Consider the following 22,405-nt stretch of genomic DNA (forward strand, 5'->3'; position numbering starts at 1 on the left):
TATATTATAAACGTTGAACGCTTTACTGATTAAATCATTCACTGGCCAGTAACATTTGGTAATTTGAACTACAATCGCATTTTATCATATACTTTCCGTGCGCTCCCATTGACTTCTACGCAGTAATGGGCTCCAATAATGGCGCCTGTGATTTTTAAAAAGCGCAGAATCGTGGGAGCCCGTCCGATCCTTCATTTTTTATTATCCTTGATTTGGCGGCGGTTAACTGCGACGTCGCGCTTCAGCGTAGTACCAAACACTACCCACAAGATGATGCCAGAGGACAGTTAAAAACAAAAAAACAAAAACCCAAAAAAAGCAAAAAAAAGCCACAACTGCAGCACAGAGAATGTAAACCAACTGGACTGTCAACAGGCTCTGCTTTGTGATTTAAAAAAAAAAAAAAAAGATAAAGCCTGGAAGAATGGATCAAGCAGACACCCACAGAAACTGCATGCGAATGGGGGCGGGACACTGTCCGTCTGTCTCTGTCTCTGTCTGTCTGTCTGTCTGAAACAGTAGCGTCTCTGGCTGACGTCACCGCAGAAGCTTGGTGGCGTCAGAGAGCGCCGTGACGTCAGCACGCAGGCGGGCAGCGACGCTCCAAGCTGCCGGAACTTCCTTTCACCGTGAGAGCCTGGGACTGAGTGCGCGTATCACTGCGCGTCACGTTCACATCTCTGGCTTAAAAAAAAATAAAAAATAAAATAGATTGACGCAACTGCTGTCAGCGAAGAGCGCTTTGTACCAGTGTTTCCTGCCCTCTGGGGAGGGGTAACCAGGCCCCTCTGCCGGGGTGTGTGTTTTTTCGGGGGGTGAAGGCGAAGGGGGACTGCTTGCCTGCGCGGAGGGATGCCCGGGGAGCAGCGAGGTCTGTGATGAAATCAAGATGGCCGCCGGACAACGCGATCGGGGCGAAGAAGAGGAGCCGTGAAGAAAAAGCGAATAAAAACAACTAAGTCTGCTTCTTGCTAGATATGTCCAACTGACGCACTTGACCCGTCTCTTGCAGTCCTTACTATGTCTCGGGCTCTCCTCTCTGACCTGTCCTACTTCCGCCCTCTCCCACCTGCGAAGAAAAAGCGAATAAAAACAACTATCAACCATCGTAACAGCGGCATAGACGCCTTAACTGATACAGAGCCGAGACGAGAGACAGGACAGGAGAGACAGAGAGGAGAGACAGGACAGGAGAGACAGAGAGGAGAGACAGGACAGGAGAGACAGACAGGAGAGACAGAGAGAGGAGAGACAGAGAGAGAGAGAGACAGAGACAGAGAGAGACAGAGGGGAGAGAGACAGTCACAGAGAGAGACAGGGGACAGGAGGAGAGACAGAGAGGAGAGAGAGGACAGGAGAGACAGGACAGGAGAGACAGAGGAGAGGAGAGACAGGACAGGAGAGACAGAGAGAGGAGAGACAGAGGAGAGGAGAGACAGAGGAGAGAGAGAGACAGAGGAGAGGAGAGACAGAGGAGAGGAGAGACAGAGAGAGAGGAGAGACAGAGAGAGACAGAGACAGAGAGAGACAGAGAGACAGAGAGAGGAGAGACAGAGAGAGGAGAGACAGGACAGGACAGGACAGGAGAGACAGAGAGGAGAGAATAGGATAAGAGGAGAGAGACAGAGAAGAGAGGAGGAAGGAGGAGAAGAGAAGAGGAGAGGAGACCGTGGCGTTTATTTAAATAATAATAAAACAAAAATAAAACATGCCCACATCAACCAGGCTCGGGGTGAGACGTTTCTGAGAGGAGAGGGGGGGGGGGGGGGTGGTCTCCAAAAGAAGAAGAAGAAGAAGAAAATTGAATAAAATTAACACAAGACAAAAACCCATCGAGAGACAGCCGGGCTGTTTGCAGCTCCGTCCGGTGCGGCTGACGGACCGGGTTTTCGGGGCGCCGTGGGGTACAGTCCGGCCGAGAATAATCTACCAGGGACCCGGCAGGGCTGCTTTTCAGAGCAAACGGGAAGACTTGCCAGTCCGTGGAAGAGATATCATCCTCGTCATCCTCGTCATCATTGTTATTATTATTGAGGGCAGGTTTATAAACACACGGGACCCTGCCTTGCCTTTCACATCCCGTTTGAGTTTGAGACAGCAGGATAGAGAAAGTCTCAAAGTAACACACACCACGCAGCCTGGACCTTAACAGAATAAAAAAGACATTTTCAAAGTGTTTTGACACGGGGTGGGTGGGGTGGGGTGGGGGGACGGGTTGTTTGACTTGAGCATGATCTGGGCTTGAGTTTCGGGGTGGGCAGCTCAGAAAAGAAGAGACACCGAGGACGGGTCTGAAGAGGTGCGGCGAGGCGGGTATGATGCGTTTACATTATCTTAATCTCAGACTTCAGAGAGAAAATGAGAAACTTCAGAGTGAAAACCGGATCGCTCAATCTTACACCCCCTTCCTTTGGATTAGCCACAAATGCTTTGGTATTGCTCTTGTTGTGAATTCATATATTTCTAAGGCAGGTCTGATGTGGGCGGCTGTTTTGAGAAACATGATCATGACAGAAGCAGCTTTTAAAAATGGAAATGCATTTACCAGGCAGGGTAAAGGCGTCGGTTGCAGAATCCCACAACAGCCAGTTGGGGGCGATACTGTTTTTTTCTATGTGTTTTGATGCATGTTTATACAAAAGGTGGAAGGTGGAAGGTGGAAGGTGGGGGGGGGGGGGGGTCTGTTTTTATGGCTTTGTTGAAATTGGCTGGATTTTGAAAAAAAAAAAAAGTCAATTCTGTAATCGTGTGATTTTGAGAGAGGTGGGGTCGCCCCGCCTGCTTCTGCCTTTTATTTAGGGGGGGGGGGGGCACACCCCAATGAAAGCTGTGGGGCCCCCCGCCCTGATCTGAGGTTCACAGCTTCTCCGTCCCCGCAGGAGCTCGGGTTGACCCGGGACTGTCACGATGGAGTCGGACGAGTTCGTGCCCCCGCCGGAGTGTCCGGTTTTTGAGCCGACCCGGGAGGAGTTCGCAGACCCGCTGGGGTACATCGCCAAAATCCGCCCCATCGCAGAGAAATCGGGGATCTGCAAGATCAGGCCCCCGGCGGTAAGAGCACAAGGAGTGTGGGTAATGAATGCGTCTCTCTCGACTGCCTCTGTGCCTGTAATATAAGCGCTGTACAATGACAAGAATTTTTTTTATCTAGTTGTTATTAATTCTCTAAAGATCGGGTTGTGTTAGTTTGTCTTAGAGTTTGTGTGTTCTCTAATATTATAGTCAGGCAGATTCTTCCTCATATTCTTACTGTTTTAGTGAACTGAGTTTGACAGTGGATTGTTAAATATGTCATGCACAGCACCACAGGGTAATGCCCAGAAACTGGACAGGTCTTATGTAGCTTCTACTACTGATGTTAATATCTGTAACAGTGAGGTCCCAGCACTGTTAGCGTCTACAGCACACCAGCCTTCTGCTCTGCAAGCGGCCACAGCTTGCCAATAGCCGGGTAAGACAATATATTAGTGTCTTGTGCTCTGTGACACTCCTAATGACAGAAATTGGGAGATGAAGACTTGCCTCCAATTATAGACACCTACACCGATTGGTGGACCCCATTGGGCAGTGGGAATGAGAATATCTCTCTCTCTCTCTCTCTCTCTCAGGACTGGCAGCCCCCCTTTGCAGTGGATGTGGATAACTTCAGGTTCACTCCCCGAATTCAGAGGCTCAATGAGCTGGAGGTGTGTCTGTCTGTCTACTACTGCTACTAACAAGCTACTAACAATCAAACGAGCGAGATGGGCCGAATCTCTAACCCTGCTCCCTGTGACTGCTGGACTATACAGCTAACCCTGCTCACTGTGACTGGACTATACAGCTAACCCTGCTCACTGTGACTGGACTGTACAGCTAACCCTGCTCACTGTGACTGGACTATACAGCTAACCCTGCTCACTGTGACTGGACTATACAGCTCACCCTGCTCACTGTGACTGGACTATACAGCTAACCCTGCTCACTGTGACTGCTGGACTATACAGCTAACCCTGCTCACTGTGACTGGACTATACAGCTAACCCTGCTCACTGTGACTGGACTATACAGCTAACCCTGCTCACTGTGACTGCTGGACTATACAGCTAACCCTGCTCACTGTGACTGGACTATACAGCTAACCCTGCTCACTGTGACTGGACTATACAGCTAACCCTGCTCACTGTGACTGGACTATACAGCTAACCCTGCTCACTGTGACTGGACTATACAGCTAACCCTGCTCACTGTGACTGGACTATACAGCTAACCCTGCTCACTGTGACTGGACTATACAGCTAACCCTGCTCACTGTGACTGGACTATACAGCTAACCCTGCTCACTGTGACTGGACTATACAGCTAACCCTGCTCACTGTGACTGGACTATACAGCTAACCCTGCTCACTGTGACTGGACTATACAGCTCACCCTGCTCACTGTGACTGCTGGACTATACAGCTAACCCTGCTCACTGTGACTGGACTATACAGCTCACCCTGCTCACTGTGACTGGACTATACAGCTAACCCTGCTCACTGTGACTGGACTATACAGCTAACCCTGCTCACTGTGACTGGACTATACAGCTCACCCTGCTCACTGTGACTGGACTATACAGCTCACCCTGCTCACTGTGACTGGACTATACAGCTAACCCTGCTCACTGTGACTGGACTATACAGCTCACCCTGCTCACTGTGACTGGACTATACAGCTAACCCTGCTCACTGTGACTGGACTATACAGCTAACCCTGCTCACTGTGACTGCTGGACTATACAGCTAACCCTGCTCACTGTGACTGGACTATACAGCTCACCCTGCTCACTGTGACTGGACTATACAGCTAACCCTGCTCCCTGTGACTGGACTACACAGCTAACCCTGCTCCCTGTGACTGGACTATACAGCTAACCCTGCTCACTGTGACTGCTGGACTGTACAGCTAACCCTGCTCACTGTATCTCTCTCTCAGGCTGAGACTCGTGTGAAGCTGAACTATCTGGATCGCATCGCAAAGTTCTGGGAGATCCAGGGGTCCTCTCTGAAGATCCCCAATATTGAGAGACGCATCCTGGACCTCTACAGCCTGGGCAAGGTGTGGGAGAGAGAACTGAGCAACACAGGGAGAGAAACTAAATAATGAAGGCATACAACGACAAGTGCTTCCACTGGAAGACTATCTCAGCGTCTTCAACAGAAACACTAAAACTTAATACACTCTCTCCTCCCCCTCTCCCTCCTCTCCTCTCCCTCTCCCTCCTCTCTTCTCCTCCTCTCTGTTCTCAGATAGTGATGGAGGAGGGAGGCTACGACACTGTGTGTAAGGAGCGGCGCTGGGTGCGAGTGGCTCAGAGATTGGGGTACCCCCCGGGCAAGAACATCGGCTCCCTGCTGCGCTCCCACTACGAGAGGATCGTGTACCCCTTCGAGATGTTCCAGTCGGGGGGCAATCTCACGGTAACACCCCCCCCCCCCCCACCCAGTTACACACGCACAGACTGGAAGGGCTATATCTGTACGGTGACAGTGTGTGTAGATGTTAGCAGCGCGTCTGTGATCCTCACAGCAGTGTAGTGGTCTGTGTGGATGAGTGTTATTATCTGTATTATTAGTGTTGAGTGTGTGGCTCGTACAGATTCCATTACAACACAGGTGCTGCTTCTAAGACTCTGGATATTCTCTCTCTCAGGAGACTGTAGGTATTTACTCTCCCTCTCTCTCGCTCCCCCCCCCCCCCCCCCCCCTTCTCTCATTCTGGAGCAGTTCAAGCCTCGGCAGCTGTATGACAGTGAAGACAAAGATAAGGAGTACAAACCCCACAGCATCCCCCTGCGGCAGTCTGTACCTCCCTCCAAAATCATCAGCCTGGGGCGCCGGGCCAACCGGGTGCAGCCTGACGTGAGTACCCCCGAACAGATCGCTCGCCTGACCCCGGAACTGTCTTTAAAACATATAGCCGACCCCTGCTCTGTCTCTTTCTGTCCTGCAGCCCGAGCCCACAGAGGAGGACATTGAGAAGAATCCTGAGCTGAAGAAGCTGCAGATCTACGGAGCCGGGCCCAAGATGATGGGCCTGGGACTGGTGCCCCGAGACAAGGCCCTAAGGAAGAAAGGTAGCTGCAGACAGTCGACTGAGAGACCGGTACACTGATGAGCTGCAGAGGGATTACCTGTGATGTCTCGAGCTCAGAAATTGCAGTGAAACTTGGTTGGGACATTCCTTGTCTTGTGTGCCTGTGGAGCTGTCTGTGTCGTACACACGAGCCACACGTCTGTATTTTGAGATCTCTCCCTCTCTCCCCGTCTCAGATGATCTCCCCCAGACTCTGGTGGTGAAGGACAGTGTGGGGGTGAAGGAAGAGCCCCTCTCCCCTCCCGCGGGCGCTGACGAGGACCTGAAGCCCTCGGGGGACTCCTTGCAGCCCGACGTGAAGCCGGAGAGCCCCAGCCAGGAGGAGCCCTGCACCAAGATGACCATGCGACTGCGACGCAACCAGACCAACACACAGATTGTGAGTCGCTCTGAGACACACAACCAGAGCAACACACCCACACACAACCAACCAACACGCAGATCGTGAGTCACTCTGAGACACACAACCAGAGCAACACACAACCAGACCAACACGCAGATCGTGAGTCACTCTGAGACACACAACCAGAGCAATACACCCACACACAACCAGACCAACACGCAGATCGTGAGTCACTCTGAGACACACAACAAGAGCAATACACCCACACACAACCAGAGCAACACGCAGATCGTGAGTCACTCTGAGACACACAACCAGAGCAGCACACCCACACACAACCAGAGAAACACACATATCGTGAGTCACACTGAGACACACAAGCACGCACAACCAGAGCAACATGCAGATCGTGAGTCACGCTGAGACACACACTGAGATACTAGACCAGTGGTTCCCAGCCTTTTCCAGTGCAAGGCCCTGCAGCCGTCGCTTTGTAGCAAATGAACCTTTCCACACCATTTCTAACACAACTTGTTATTCTGCAGCTTCGCTCTCCGTCCACGTAAAAACCACCGGCGTACGAAGGGGGGGGGGGGGGAAGCACACGGTAAACGACCGCTCGCACAACAGTACGCTTCACAAGTCCAGCTGTTAGATTATCGATGCAGTCCTGTCTCTCTGGCAACACTGTCGCACGTGTTAGAGATTGCTGGAGATGAAAAGCACTGAGCTGGTTTTGCTTTATTTTTTAGTCTTTACAAACGAGTTTGAAATAGTCAATTTAAAAAAAAGTATTTCGTAATGTGCAAGAGTTCTGTAGTTGTTACTGGTTTCGCACTGGAAAGCTGTTAGTGAGGGAGGTGCTTGGCATTGCATCAAAGGGAGCTGTAATTAATATGCAGGGTGATTCGAGAGTAAGTTTACCAGGTCAATGCACACTTGTGTGTTCATTTAAAAAGTGAAGGGATATAGTCGAAGCAGGGCAGACCTGTCTTCTGACGGGGTTAAAGGTGTTTGGTTGGGCTTGCTTTAGTAATTCTAGCAGCACAGCAGTTTTTTCGCTGGGTTTTTGGGAGCTGTTTGCGGAGCACCAGGGGTTTCCGCACGGACCCAGAGTGGCGTGCGTTTTCGCACCAGCCAGTGCGCTGTGCCATAGGGACTCTGAGGCTTGCGTGTGGAAGCTGCTGACGGGCTTGTGTGTGCGTGTCAGGTGGACTCCTTCGTGTGTCGGATGTGCGCTCGCGGGGATGAAGATGACAAGCTGCTTCTGTGTGATGGTTGTGACGACAACTACCACACCTTCTGCCTCCTGCCCCCCCTCTCCGAGACCCCCAAGGGGGACTGGCGCTGCCCCAAGTGTGTGGCTGAGGTGAGGATCGCTGTTCAGTACCCTACACTACCCTGCACCCTAATCATACCCAACCCTAACCCTACACTACCCTGCACCATAATCGTACCCAACCCTCGCTAACCCCACACAACCCTACACCCTACACTACCCTACACCCTGACACACTTTCTGTGGCTAAGGTGAGTACTGCAGTACACACCCTACCTTGTCTCCTCTCCCCTCGTTATTAACCGCCCCCTCTCTCTCTCTCTCTCTCAGGAGTGCACCCGCCCCGCAGAGGCTTTTGGTTTCGAGCAGGCGACGCGGGAGTACACGCTGCAGAGCTTCGGAGAGATGGCCGACGCCTTCAAGGCGGATTACTTCAACATGCCCGTCCACGTGAGTGTGCCTGTCTGTGCTGGCTCTGTGCTGCCTGGCTCTGTGTAGTCACCTTATGTCTCTGTGTGTCTCTCGGTGTAGCCGCCCTGTGTCTGCGTGCTGTCTCTGTATGCTCACCCTGTGTCTCTCTGTATACTCACCCTGTGTGTCTCTGTATACTCACCCTGTGTGTCTCTGTATACTCACCCTGTGTCTCTCTGTATACTCACCCTGTGTCTGTGTGCTGTCTCTGTATACTCACCCTGTGTCTCTCTGTATACTCACCCTGTGTCTCTCTGTATACTCACCCTGTGTCTCTCTGTATACTCACCCTGTGTCTCTCTGTATACTCACCCTGTGTCTGTGTGCTGTCTCTCTGTATACTCACCCTGTGTCTGTGTGCTGTCTCTCTGTGTACTCACCCTGTGTCTCTCTGTGTACTCACCCTGTGTACTCACCCTGTGTCTCTCTGTATACTCACCCTGTGTCTCTCTGTATACTCACCCTGTGTCTGTGTGCTGTCTCTCTGTATACTCACCCTGTGTCTCTCTGTATACTCACCCTGTGTCTCTCTGTATACTCACCCTGTGTCTCTCTGTATACTCACCCCTGTGTCTCTCTGTATACTCACCCTGTGTCTGTGTGCTGTCTCTCTGTATACTCACCCTGTGTCTCTCTGTATACTCACCCTGTGTCTCTCTGTATACTCACCCTGTGTCTGTGTGCTGTCTCTCTGTATACTCACCCTGTGTCTGTGTGCTGTCTCTCTGTATACTCACCCTGTGTCTCTCTGTATACTCACCCTGTGTCTGTGTGCTGTCTCTGTATACTCACCCTGTGTCTCTCTGTGTACTCACCCTGTGTCTGTGTGCTGTCTCTCTGTATACTCGCCCTGTGTCTCTCTGTATACTCACCCTGTGTCTGTGTGCTGTCTCTCTGTATACTCACCCTGTGTGTCTCTGTGTACTCACCCTGTGTCTGTTGCAGATGGTCCCCACAGAGCTGGTGGAGAAGGAGTTCTGGCGGCTGGTCAGCAGCATCGAGGAGGACGTGACGGTGGAGTATGGAGCCGACATCCACTCCAAGGACTTTGGCAGCGGATGTGCAGGACTGCAGACAGAGGAGGGGAGGGACTGACTTCAGGAGATGACCCCAGATAGACTGGGAGGGAAGGGGAGGGGGACTGACGGAGGAAGAGGGAGGGTCTTGACTGGAGGAGGAGGGGTGGAGGGACGGGAGGGGGGGAGAGGAGGGAGACTGGAGGAGAGGACCAGAAGGGAGTGGGATGGACCACCTCTGAGAGGACCTGGGGGAGGGAGGAGGAGGACTATTTTAGAGGAGGGAGGGACTGACTGAGGAGGAGGGGGAGGGAGTGGGGGTGAGGGAGAGGAGGAGGGTGGCCCTGAGGGGACTGGACTTGGAGGGGGAGGGAGGGACCTGGACCCCTCCCCTGGAGGAGGAGAGGGAGGGGAGGATGGAGGGGACCTCCTCCTCCTCCCCTCCCTGCTCCTCCTCCTCCCCTCCCCTGGACCTCCTCCCCTCCCCTTCCCCTGGACTGGAGGACCCCCTCCTCCAGAGGTGTAGGGAGGGGTAAGGGGGGGGGGGGATTTGGGAGGAAAACTCCCTGCCTCCGCCCACCCCTCCCCTCCCTGACCTCCCCTCCCCTCCCCCTCTGACTAACTCCCCTACCCTCTCCTCCCCCTCCTCCTGACCTCCTCCCCCTCCCTGATTTCCTTGGAGGAGGACCTCCCTAGGTGAGGAGGACCTTCCACAGGAGGGCCCTCCTCCTCCCGGGGGACCACCTCGCTTTGGAGGAGGGGCGGGACTGGAGGAGGGGCGGGACTGGAGGAGGAGGTCTGGTTGATTTTAGTGCTTTACTGGGTTTGGTGGAGGTGCAGTGTACAATATAAACGTTGTGTGTGGTAAGGAGAGCCTCGCTGTGATTTGGTAACGCTAACTATGATTGCTGCTCTCTCTCTCTCGCTCACTCAGGAGTACGCCCACAGTGGCTGGAACCTCAACGTCATGCCCGTGCTGGAGCAGTCCGTGCTGTGTCACATCAACGCTGACATCTCGGGCATGAAGGTGCCCTGGCTCTACGTGGGCATGGTCTTCTCAACCTTCTGCTGGCACATCGAGGACCACTGGAGCTACTCCATCAACTACCTGCACTGGTGAGGAGAGAGGAGGTGTAGAGAGCTGTCTGGGTTTGTTTGCTGCTTCTTTTGAAGTGTTGAGGAGTCTACCCCCCCCCCCCACCTCCCTTCCTCTTTGTTCCAGGGGGGAGCCCAAGACCTGGTACGGGGTCCCCTCGTCCTCCGCGGAGCGCCTGGAGGAGGTGATGAAGAAGCTGACCCCCGAACTGTTCGAGAGCCAGCCAGACCTGCTGCACCAGCTCGTCACCATCATGAACCCCAACATCCTGATGGGGTACGGGGTGCCGGTGAGTGCGGAGACAGAGCGAGAAACGCACAGAGAGCAATGTGAAAGAAAAAGACCCCCCCCCCCCCCTTCTGCTTTTTCTTCAGTTGGTCTAATCCTCTACAATCTTTCCCTTTTCCAGGTGGTGCGTACCAATCAGTGTGCGGGGGAGTTTGTGATCACCTTCCCTAGGGCTTACCACAGTGGCTTCAACCAAGGGTACAACTTTGCAGAGGCAGTGAACTTCGCTGCCGCAGACTGGGTGAGTATCAACGCATCGATTTATTTATTTTATTTATTTATTTTTTTCATGTCACTAAGCGGGTATCAATTGAATTCTTAAAGGGTTAAAACACAGACGGGAGAAAGACCTGATTAGAAATCTCGCTGCTCGTGGGTCCCTCTCAGCAGCTACACCCTCACAGACAGTAGAGATCTCTCTCTCTCTGTGTGGTTAACCTCTCTGTGTCCCCCGTCCCTCGTCCCCAGCTCCCGGCAGGACGCCGCTGCATTGAGCATTATCGCCGCCTGCATCGGTACTGCGTGTTCTCTCACGAGGAGCTCACCTGCAAGATGGCGGCCTGCCCGGAGAGACTGGACCTCAACATGGCCATCGCGGTGCACAAGGAGATGTTCATCATGGTGCAGGAGGAGAGGAAGCTGAGGAAAGCGCTGCTGGACAAGGTGAGGAGAGAGGGGGAGGAGGAGGGCACTGCTGGAGAGGGAGGGGAGGAGGAGGGTGCTGCTGGAGAGGGAGGGGAGGAGGAGGAGGGACTGCTGGAGAGGGAGGGGAGGAGGAGGAGGGCGCTGCTGGAGAGGGAGGGGAGGAGGAGGAGGGCGCTGCTGGAGAGGGAGGGGAGGAGGAGGAGGCCGCTGCTGGAGAGGGAGGGGAGGAGGAGGAGGGCTCTGCTGGAGAGGGAGGGGAGGAGGAGGGCACTGCTGGAGAGGGCATTGAGGAGAGCAGTGCTGTCTGTCTCCCTGTTTCTCTGTGGGTCGCGCTCCCCCTCTCCCCCTGTATTAAGGTGTCCCGTGTCTCTCAGGGTATCACGGAGGCGGAGCGCGAGGCATTCGAGTTGCTCCCAGATGACGAGCGGGTTTGTGACAAGTGCAAGACCACCTGCTTCCTGTCGGCGCTCGCCTGCTACAGCTGCCCCGAGAGGCTGGTCTGCCTGAATCACATGGACGAGCTGTGCGCCTGTCCCCCAGAGAGACACTACCTCAGGTACCCCTGTCCACGCTGTCCCCCGGAGAGACACTGCCTTGGGTACCACTGTCCATCGACACTGCGCAACCTTCAGAAATTAAGAAATGCATTTCAGTCTGCAGAGAGAAGACGGGAACCCAGCCTGTGGTTAAGCCTGGATTATGTAGAACTACTTTAAAAATGGGTTGTATTGTTATTATAGTGCGGGGCTCTCCAGAGCAAATACAAAATAATAATAATAGTGAGTCATTAGTGTAATGTAACCGACTGAGGATCACGTTGTTTCTCTCTCCCCGCCCTCTCTCTCTCGCTCTCTCTCAGGTATCGATACACGCTAGATGAGTTGCCCACCATGCTGCACAAGCTGAAGCTGAGAGCAGAGTCCTACGATACCTGGGCAGGCAAGGTGAAGCAGGCCCTGGACATGGAGGACGGGAGGAAGAGAGGTGAGAGGAGGAGGAGTCCTGAGGATTTTGAGGGGACCGGGGGGGGAGGGGGGTCAGTCCACTTTCATTAACACTGATGAAGCACTGGAGCCCGAACGCTGCTCTGCGTGACTCGCTCTCTTCCAGTCTGTCACCCTGTTTGAAGCGCTCCTCTGCCCCCCTCTTCCCCGCAGTGGTGGAGGAGCTGAGAGCCCTGTGCTCTGAAGCTGCTGATAAGAAATTTCCTGACAACGAGCTGCTGCACCGTCTCCGAGGAACGATCTCCGAGGCAGAGCGCTGTGTGAGCGAGACTGCCGCCCTGCTGGGGAAGACACGCAGTCAGGCCGGGTGAGAGGGGGGCTCTGTGTGAGTGCGTGAGGGGGGCTGTGTGTGGGGGGCTGTGTGTGTTGTAGTAAATGGGGATGTTTTTATATTGCGTTTTATTGCTGTTTTTAATGTACGTTGCTTTCCAGTGCACAAGATCTTTCCGTACAGGCTAGTCACTCGCTCACACACTCCTCTAGTTACCTACACTTATTAATGAACATGTGTGTGTCATCCTGTCTAACCTGAGTTGTCTCTCTGTGCAGCTGGACTTGTCTCCTGTGTCTGTCAGTATCCTGACCCCCCTCTCTCTCTCTCTCTCTCCTCTCTTCTCCTCCCCAGTCTGCCCAAGATGACGGTGGCCGAGTTGAAGACGTTCCTGGATCAGATGCTGGCGCTTCCCTGTGTCCTCTCCCAGATCCCAGAGGTGCAGGTGAGGGACTGTAAGGTCTGTCCGGCTGTACAGATCCATACAAGTCACTGCACTGCCCAGTCTGTCCACAAGAGGGCAGCACACTCCACTGGAAGTTGGCAGTACAGCTGTGGCCAAAGGTTTTGCATCACCTTCTACGATGAGCTAATTCTGCTTTATAAATTTAACGTGTTGAATTACACACCAGCGCTTTGTAGTTTTCCAGATAGAAATTCAAAAAATGTGACATTTGGAAATCTAACATGAAATACTGCTGTGCTGCTGTTATGGCTTTTTTTTGTGATGTCATTGCGTAGTTTCTTTGATTTGCATAATGTTAAATAAAATATCTAAATTATGTTTATATATTTATTTTTTATTGTGTTTCAGTTCTAAAAATCTAGGTGATGCTGAACTTTTGGCAAGAGCTGTATATATGAACTGGTATGAGATTCACTGGTGTGAGAGGCAGGGCTGGGGGGATCACTGGTGTGAGAGGCAGGGCTGGGGGGGTCACTGGTGAGAGAGGCAGGGCTGGGGGGGGTCACTGGTGTGGGAGGCAGGGCTGACTTCTCTCTCGTTAATTCATTTCTCTTCCGTTGCGTGTCTCCCAGGCCGTGTTGTCTGTGGCAGAGATGTACCAGCGCAGTGCTCAAGCTCTCCTGCAGGGGGCGACGCTGTCCCCTGCGGACCCCTCTCAGATCCAGGCCCTGCTGGAGCAGGGGTCTGTCCTGGCTGTGGAGGCCCCCGAGCTGGAGCAGCTGAGGGGTCTGCTGGAGCAGGGGCGCTGGCTGGGGGAGGTGAAGCGGGCCCTGGCCTCGACGGGGTCGCTGGTCACCCTGGAGGTCATGAGGTCGCTGATGGAGGCGGGCTGCAGCGTGCCACAGAGCGCCGCCGTGGAGAAAGCCATGGCCGAGCTGCAGGAGTTGCTGACCATCGCGGAGAGCTGGGAGGAGAAGGCTGGCATCTGCCTGGAGGCCAGGTGAGCAGCACCGGGACAATAGAGAGTGGATCTTGGGCAATAGTCAGTGGAATCAATACAAGATGAATATAGAGTCAATACTGTCGCTCCCCCCCACAGGCAGAAGCACCCCCCTGCCACCTTGGAGGCCATCATTAAGGAGGCTCGGAACATCCCAGTGCAGCTGCCCAACATCCTGGCACTCAGTGAGGCCTTGAGCAAGGCACGGGCCTGGACCGCCGACCTGGAGGAGATACAGGTAACCAATCCATAATCGATCAATACTGATCAATACACACAGCATCCTGGCACTCAGCACCCCAGTCTCTCTCCCCCCCACCCCTCTCTCTCTCTCTGCAGTCTCTCCAGTCTCCCCCTCTCTCTCTGCAGTCTCTCCAGTCTCACCCCCCCTCTCTCTCTGCAGTCTCTCCAGTCTCACCCCCCCTCTCTCTCTGCAGTCTCTCCAGTCTCACCCCCTCCCTCTCTCTCTGCAGTCTCTCCAGTCTCCCCCTCTCTCTCTCTGCAGTCTCTCCAGTCTCACCCCCTCCCTCTCTCTCTGCAGTCTCTCCAGTCTCCCCCTCTCTCTCTCTGCAGTCTCTCCAGTCTCCCCCTCTCTCTCTCTGCAGTCTCTCCAGTCTCACCCCCCCTCTCTCTCTGCAGTCTCTCCAGTCTCACCCCCCCCTCTCTCTCTGCAGTCTCTCCAGTCTCCCCCTCTCTCTCTCTGCAGTCTCTCCAGTCTCACCCCCTCCCTCTCTCTCTGCAGTCTCTCCAGTCTCCCCCCCTCTCTCTCTGCAGTCTCTCCAGTCTCACCCCCCCCCTCTCTCTCTGCAGTCTCTCCAGTCTCACCCCCCCCCTCTCTCTCTGCAGTCTCTCCAGTCTCAGTCCCCCCCCCCTCTCTCTCTGCAGTCTCTCCAGTCTCACCCCCCCCCTCTCTCTCTGCAGTCTCTCCAGTCTCACCCCCCCCCTCTCTCTCTGCAGTCTCTCCAGTCTCACCCCCCCCCTCTCTCTCTGCAGTCTCTCCAGTCTCCCCCCCTCTCTCTCTGCAGTCTCTCCAGTCTCACCCCCCCCCTCTCTCTCTGCAGTCTCTCCAGTCTCACCCCCTCCCTCTCTCTCTGCAGTCTCTCCAGTCTCACCCCCCCCCTCTCTCTCTGCAGTCTCTCCAGTCTCACCCCCCCCCTCTCTCTCTGCAGTCTCTCCAGTCTCACCCCCCCCCTCTCTCTCTGCAGTCTCTCCAGTCTCACCCCCTCCCTCTCTCTCTGCAGTCTCTCCAGTCTCACCCCCCCCCTCTCTCTCTGCAGTCTCTCCAGTCTCACCCCCCCCCTCTCTCTCTGCAGTCTCTCCAGTCTCACCCCCTCCCTCTCTCTCTGCAGTCTCTCCAGTCTCACCCCCCCCCTCTCTCTCTGCAGTCTCTCCAGTCTCACCCCTCTCTCTCTGCAGTCTCTCCAGTCTCTCCAGTCTCTCTCCAGTCTCCCCCCCCCTCTCTCTCTGCAGTCTCTCCAGTCTCACCCCCCCTCTCTCTCTGCAGTCTCTCCAGTCTCTCCTCCCCCCCCCCCCCTCTCTCTCTCCCCAGAACGGAGAGCACTTTCCCTGCCTGGATGATCTGGAGGGGCTTGTTGCGATCGGCAGGGACCTGCCTGTGCACATGGAGGAGCTGCGGCACCTGGAGCTGCAGGTGGTGACCGCTCACTCCTGGAGAGAGAAGGCGAGCAAGACCTTCCTGAAGAGGAACTCCTGCTACAGCCTGCTGGAGGTGTGTGTGTGTGTGTGTGTGTGTGTGTGTGTGTGTGTGTGTGTGTGTGTGTGTGTAACCCTGCTGGATGTGGGTGTGTGTGTGTGTGTGTGTAACCCTGCTGAAAGTGTGTGTGTGTAACCCTGCTGAAAGTGTGTGTGTGTATGTATAGCATGTGTTTTTTTGTTTGTTTTATATATATGTGTCTATGTATTGCCCTGTCTCTCTCTCTCCTCACGGGTGCTCTGTTTGTGTGTGTGTGTAAACGCTGTCTCTCTCTCACTCCTCTCTCAGGTGCTCTGTGTGTGTAAACCCTGTCTCTTTCTCTCTGTTCTCAGGTGCTGTGCCCTTGTGCTGATGCCAGCTCAGACAGTGTGAAGCGTTCCAAGTGGAGAAGGCGGGTGCGGGAGAGGGAGAGGGAGAGGGAGAGGGAGAGAGAGGGAGAGAGGGGAGAGGGATTGCTCCCTCCTGTATAAATCTGACATAGATAGCTTGGGTCTGTCTGCTCAGGATCTCCGGGATCCTGGATCCATCGTGAGTTGCCTCTCTCTCTCTGTCTGTCTGTCTGTCTATCTCTCCTCTCGCTCGCCTCCCCGCTCCAATAATCCTCTCTCTCTCTCTCTCTCTCTCTCTCCTCTCTGTCTGTCAGGACTCTCCCTCATTCTCTCCACTCTCCCATCACTCTCTCTCTCCTCTCTCTCTCTCTCTCTCCCCCCTTCCCTCCAGGTCTCTGCTTTCAAACAAGGCGAGCAGAAAGAGAAGGAAGGAATCCGGCGACTGCAGGAGACCTGTCAAGCCCTGCCCCGTCTTTAGCGAGCAGAAAGAGAAGGAAGGAATCGTCGGCGAGTTGGACAGGTTCGGGACGGGGCTGCTCCCCCTCCCTCCACCTCTGGCGGGACGTCTCGACGGGGGGGAGGTGGGGACCCGCAGCTGCCCCCACCACCCCCCTCCCCTGCCCCCCACTCCTGCGTGTGTGGGGCCCCCCCCCGCGGCCCCCCATGCTCCGCTGCCAGCTCTGCAGAGACTTATTCCACAGCGGTTGCGTTTCTTTTCCCAAACTCCTCCCCCAGACCTCCCCCAGCCCCGCCGCCTCCTCTCCTCCCAGTCCGGCGCTGTGCTGGTGGGACTGGGATTCCAGGTTCCTGTGCCCGCTCTGCCAGCGCAGTCGGCGCCCCAGACTGGAGACCATCCTGGCCCTGCTGGTGGCTCTGCAGCGTGTCCCTGTGCGCCTGCCGGAGGGAGAGGCACTGCAGTGCCTGACCGAGAGGGCTATCAACTGGCAGAGCCGCGCTGCGGCCGCGCTGGCCTCCCCCGAGCTCCAGGGGGCGCTGGAGAAGCTGACGCAGCTGCAGGACAGGCTGGCCCGGCGGGACAAAGCCGGGACAGGCGGTCATGGCAGTGCTGGGAATGGACACGGTGAAGACAGGACAGAGAGAGGAGACGGGCACAGTGAGGACGACAGCAGGGAAGGGGGGAAGGAGGAGGCAGAAGAGAGAACGAATACAGCCGCAGAAGAGAGGAGGGGAGAGGTGTGTGTTAGTTTAGATAGACAGAGCAAAGGTAAAGTGTGGTTTTGTTTTGAATTGAATGTAACGCTACAGATTCTCTGGGGCTAATCAAGCTGCTAGTAAAACCTGGAGTGGGTGGAGCTGCTATGCAGTTGGAGTCTTATTTCTATTACCATGAGACACTTCCTGATTCTGCTGTCCTTTTTTATAATTATGTTTTGTCCCCACAGTCCTCCCAAGAGAATGGGCACTCGAGGACGGGGAATGGCAGCTCTGGTGTGACAGGTGAGGAGAAGGGCGACCCTTCCCAGACTGTCTTCAGCGCCTCCTAGCTCTCTGAGACACCAGTGTTACTCCCTTCAGTTCTACAATCTAGTGCTTTTCAAAGGCAGTTTCACCCCATTGCAGCTGGCTTGTACTTGCTGCCATCGCCCCCTCGGTAGAACACAGAACCATTATTGCAATGCCACTGTCTGTCTGTCTGCAGTGCTGTTGCAATGCCACTGTCTGTCTGCCTGCATTGCTGTTGCAGTGCCACTGTCTGTCTGCCTGCATTGCTGTTGCAATGCCACTGTCTGTCTGCAGTGCTGTTGCAATGCCACTGCTGTCTGTCTGCATTGCTGTTGCAGTGCCACTGTCTGTCTGTCTGCATTGCTGTTGCAATGCCACTGTCTGTCTGTCTGCATTGCTGTTGCAATGCCACTGTCTGTCTGCCTGCATTGCTGTTGCAATGCCACTGTCTGTCTGCCTGCATTGCTGTTGCAATGCCACTGTCTGTCTGCCTGCATTGCTGTTGCAGTGCCACTGTCTGTCTGCCTGCATTGCTGTTGCAGTGCCACTGTCTGTCTGCCTGCATTGCTGTTGCAATGCCACTGTCTGTCTGCCTGCATTGCTGTTGCAATGCCACTGTCTGTCTGCCTGCATTGCTGTTGCAATGCCACTGTCTGTCTGTCTGCATTGCTGTTGCAGTGCCACTGTCTGTCTGCATTCTGCATGCCACTGTCTGTCTGCCTGTTGCTGTTGCAGTGCCACTGTCTGTCTGTCTGCATTGCTGTTGCAGTGCCACTGTCTGTCTGTCTGCATTGCTGTTGCAGTGCCACTGTCTGTCTGTCTGCATTGCTGTTGCAGTGCCACTGTCTGTCTGTCTGCATTGCTGTTGCAATGCCACTGTCTGTCTGCCTGCATTGCTGTTGCAATGCCACTGTCTGTCTGCCTGCATTGCTGTTGCAATGCCACTGTCTGTCTGCCTGCATTGCTGTTGCAATGCCACTGTCTGTCTGCCTGCATTGCTGTTGCAATGCCACTGTCTGTCTGCCTGCATTGCTGTTGCAATGCCACTGTCTGTCTGCCTGCATTGCTGTTGCAATGCCACTGTCTGTCTGCCTGCATTGCTGTTGCAATGCCACTGTCTGTCTGCCTGCATTGCTGTTGCAATGCCACTGTCTGTCTGCCTGCATTGCTGTTGCAATGCCACTGTCTGTCTGCCTGCATTGCTGTTGCAATGCCACTGTCTGTCTGCCTGCATTGCTGTTGCAATGCCACTGTCTGTCTGCCTGCATTGCTGTTGCAATGCCACTGTCTGTCTGCCTGCATTGCTGTTGCAATGCCACTGTCTGTCTGCCTGCATTGCTGTTGCAATGCCACTGTCTGTCTGCCTGCATTGCTGTTGCAATGCCACTGTCTGTCTGCCTGCATTGCTGTTGCAATGCCATGCTGTTGCCACTGTCTGTCTGTCTGCATTGCTGTTGCAATGCCACTGTCTGTCTGCCTGCATTGCTGTTGCAATGCCACTGTCTGTCTGTAGTCTGTCTGCCTGCATTGCTGTTGCAATGCCACTGTCTGTCTGTCTGCATTGCTGTTGCAATGCCACTGTCTGTCTGTCTGCATTGCTGTTGCAATGCCACTGTCTGTCTGCCTGCATTGCTGTTGCAATGCCACTGTCTGTCTGTCTGCATTGCTGTTGCAATGCCACTGTCTGTCTGCCTGCATTGCTGTTGCAATGCCACTGTCTGTCTGCCTGCATTGCTGTTGCAATGCCACTGTCTGTCTGCCTGCATTGCTGTTGCAATGCCACTGTCTGTCTGCCTGCATTGCTGTTGCAATGCCACTGTCTGTCTGCCTGCATTGCTGTTGCAATGCCACTGTCTGTCTGCCTGCATTGCTGTTGCAATGCCACTGTCTGTCTGCCTGCATTGCTGTTGCAATGCCACTGTCTGTCTGCCTGCATTGCTGTTGCAATGCCACTGTCTGTCTGCCTGCATTGCTGTTGCAATGCCACTGTCTGTCTGCCTGCATTGCTGTTGCAGTGCCACTGTCTGTCTGTCTGCATTGCTGTTGCAGTGCCTCTGTCTGTCTGTCTGCATTGCTGTTGCAATGCCACTGTTTGTCTGTAGTGCTGTTGCAGTGCCAATGTGTCAGTCTGCAGTGCTGTTGCAATGCCACTGTCTGTCTGCCTGCATTGCTGTTGCAATGCCACTGTCTGTCTGTCTGCAGTGCTGTCGCAGTGCATCGTAGATTAGTGCACTGCACTGTTGTAGCGCATTGTATTGTACTAACCTCTCTCTCTCTCTAGATATTGAGCAGCTTCACGCTCTGCTGCCCCTGCTCGAAGGCCCGGTGATCGAGCTCTCCCCCCAGGCTCGCTCGGAGCTAGAGGAGCTACAGACGGAAGGCGATCTCCTGGAGGTGTCTTTGGATCAGAGCCAGTCCATCTGGAGAGTCCTGCAGGCAGCGCAGAGCCCCCCCCTGGACACGCTGACCACCATCATAGAGGTACGAAACACACGCCCCTCCCCCTGGGAAAGGCAGAGCTGAGAATCAGAGTCGGATTGAAAGGTTTTCTACAGCCGAGCATAACTTTCAATCTTCTATTTAACACGTAATCAAAGAAACTAGGAAATGTCTTCTAGCGGAAGCTGTAACAGCAGCACACAGAGTTTCAGACTGGATTTGGAGCGGGTTTGAACGCAACTGGTCTGATTTCTCTTCTCAGGCTCAGAGGCTGGAGAGTCGGCCCGGGGGGAGGGTTCGAGCGAAGGAATCGGACAAGAGGAGGAAGAGGAAGTGTGATCGAGGAGGAGGAGAGGGGCTCCTGCCAGTCTCGGGAGACGGGTTCGAGAACAAGAAAACGAGGGCAGGGATGGCAGAGCCACGGCACAGCAGCAATGGAGTGGGGGTGAGGAGGAGAGCCAGCTCCAGGGATGTGAATTGTACTTTTTAAAAGCAGTGACAAAAACAAGAAACAATCTAAAATAGCGTGACCCGTTAAAATCGACGTCCGCTCGGTTATCGGGGGTGTTTTCAATCTGGCTTTTAAAAGCAGCGAGATCGGATTTCCGTTAGAAATCCTAGCAGATCGTCAAACAATCATTTGGACGTTTTTTCTGCTCTCTTTAGTTTGTCGGGCAGGCTTCTTGTCTCAAAGCGCTATATGCACGTAATATTGAGAGGGGTTGCAGGGATGGGAATCAGACTCCTATTGCACAGCAGTGTGATCCAGTCCAGGTTTCACTAGCAGCTTGATCAGCCCCCCCAGTGTTTTTAGCTAACAAGCTCAGGTGTGTCTTATTATTAAACTAGTGAAACCTGGACTGGATCACACTGCTGTGCAGCGGGAGTCTGATTATTAAACTCCTAGTGAAAGCAGGACTGGATCACAATGCTGTGCAGCGGGAGTCTCATTATTAAACTCCTAGTGAAAGCAGGACTGGATCACACTGCTGTGCAGCGGGAGTCTGATTATTAAACTCCTAGTGAAAGCAGGACTGGATCACACTGCTGTGCAGCGGGAGTCTGATTATTAAACTCCTAGTGAAAGCAGGACTGGATCACACTGCTGTGCAGCGGGAGTCTGATTATTAAACTCCTAGTGAAAGCAGGACTGGATCACACCGCTGTGCAGCGGGAGTCTGATTATTAAACTCCTAGTGAAAGCAGGACTGGATCACACTGCTGTGCAGCGGGAGTCTGATTATTAAACTCCTAGTGAAAGCAGGACTGGATCACACTGCTGTGCAGCGGGAGTCTGATTATTAAACTCCTAGTGAAAGCAGGACTGGATCACACTGCTGTGCAGCGGGAGTCTCATTATTAAACTCCTAGTGAAAGCAGGACTGGATCACACTGCTGTGCAGCGGGAGTCTGATTATTAAACTCCTAGTGAAAGCAGGACTGGATCACACTGCTGTGCAGCGGGAGTCTGATTATTAAACTCCTAGTGAAAGCAGCACTGGATCACACTGCTGTGCAGCGGGAGTCCTGTTCCCATCTCTGCAGGGCAGCGAGTGGCTCTGCGCTTTGCAGTAATCTGTGTTTTCTGTTTCTTTGCAGATCTTGTGATGGACTCAGTGTGTTACTTTATTACTGTTCTTAAAAATTTTTTTTTTTTTTTTTTTCTGGCCACAAAAAAAAAAACAGCTGACTCTCATGTCTGCTGGCTTGAGAAGTCGGCGAGCCCTCTTTCGCTTTCTTTTCTTTCCTTTCCTCTCCCCAGAATTTCCCTGCTATCATAATGTGGGAGGGGGTGGGGTGGGGGGGTCGAGGCTCCCGAAGAGAGTATGGACACTACAACCCTTGATTCATTGGTTTAGGACCTCCTGAGGCCACAGTGAACACATCGGCACTCTGCACCCCGTGTCTCTTTCAAAATGTTTACGCGCTAGTGCAGATGCTACATGCACTCAATGTTTATTTTAACATCTCTCTCTCATATCACTCAATGCTCCCTCCTTTTATCTCCCTGTCTGAATCCTGGCCTATTGAAAACCAGCAAATTTGGGGAAATGCAGCAGCAGGATTGAGGGCACCTAGCGCTGCCTGTGCAGTGGGGCAAGCACGTGGGCAGGGCTCCCTGAACGGAGGACAGGTGGGGTTATTGCTGGCATGAACACACGCTCCCCCTCTGCCTCGGTACCTGTGTGTCTCTTACAGTCCTCGAAGTTATGGTTTACTTACTACTGCCCCACGTGGCTGTTTAAAGCACTACAGCTCCCATCATCCTTCTTTTTGTAGTGCGGAGCGAGGCATGCTGGGAGCTGTAGTCTCCACACCTTGCTTGCTCTCCTAGTGTGACACTAAAGAGAGAGGGAGCGGCTGGCAGGCTGTTTAGAAGCTGCCAGAAATAAATACAATTTCACTTACTGTTTAAGTTGTGGTGAAAGGAAGGGACTGTTTGAAGTTCAAAAAGAATAAACGTTTTCAAAAGAGAATCTGATGACTTTTCTTGGTGCTACTTGGTTTCCCATCTCAAAACAC

General features: G+C 53.8%; 1 protein-coding gene across 1 annotated transcript; it reads left to right on the forward strand.

Moving 5' to 3' along the window:
* The first annotated feature begins 1,636 nt into the window (after nt 1-1,636).
* Nucleotides 1,637-21,553, forward strand: LOC121305503 (lysine-specific demethylase 5C-like). The gene is given in 31 exon segments (XM_041237143.1): nt 1,637-2,313; nt 2,880-3,051; nt 3,609-3,686; nt 4,957-5,079; nt 5,271-5,441; nt 5,748-5,882; nt 5,974-6,097; nt 6,294-6,496; nt 7,671-7,829; nt 8,070-8,189; nt 9,156-9,270; nt 9,923-10,027; nt 10,096-10,342; nt 10,449-10,611; nt 10,732-10,851; nt 11,079-11,273; nt 11,630-11,811; nt 12,115-12,239; nt 12,413-12,566; nt 12,885-12,975; nt 13,569-13,936; nt 14,036-14,174; nt 15,486-15,665; nt 15,983-16,048; nt 16,050-16,178; nt 16,371-16,625; nt 16,628-17,173; nt 17,383-17,437; nt 19,725-19,924; nt 20,145-20,327; nt 21,482-21,553. Coding segments are annotated over 30 exon segments (4,884 nt in total). The 5' UTR covers nt 1,637-2,313; nt 2,880-2,907; the 3' UTR covers nt 21,491-21,553.
* The last annotated feature ends 852 nt before the right edge of the window (nt 21,554-22,405 follow it).

The sequence above is a fragment of the Polyodon spathula genome, chromosome 43 (assembly GCF_017654505.1).
Source record: "Polyodon spathula isolate WHYD16114869_AA chromosome 43, ASM1765450v1, whole genome shotgun sequence".
Lineage (NCBI taxonomy): Eukaryota > Metazoa > Chordata > Actinopteri > Acipenseriformes > Polyodontidae > Polyodon > Polyodon spathula.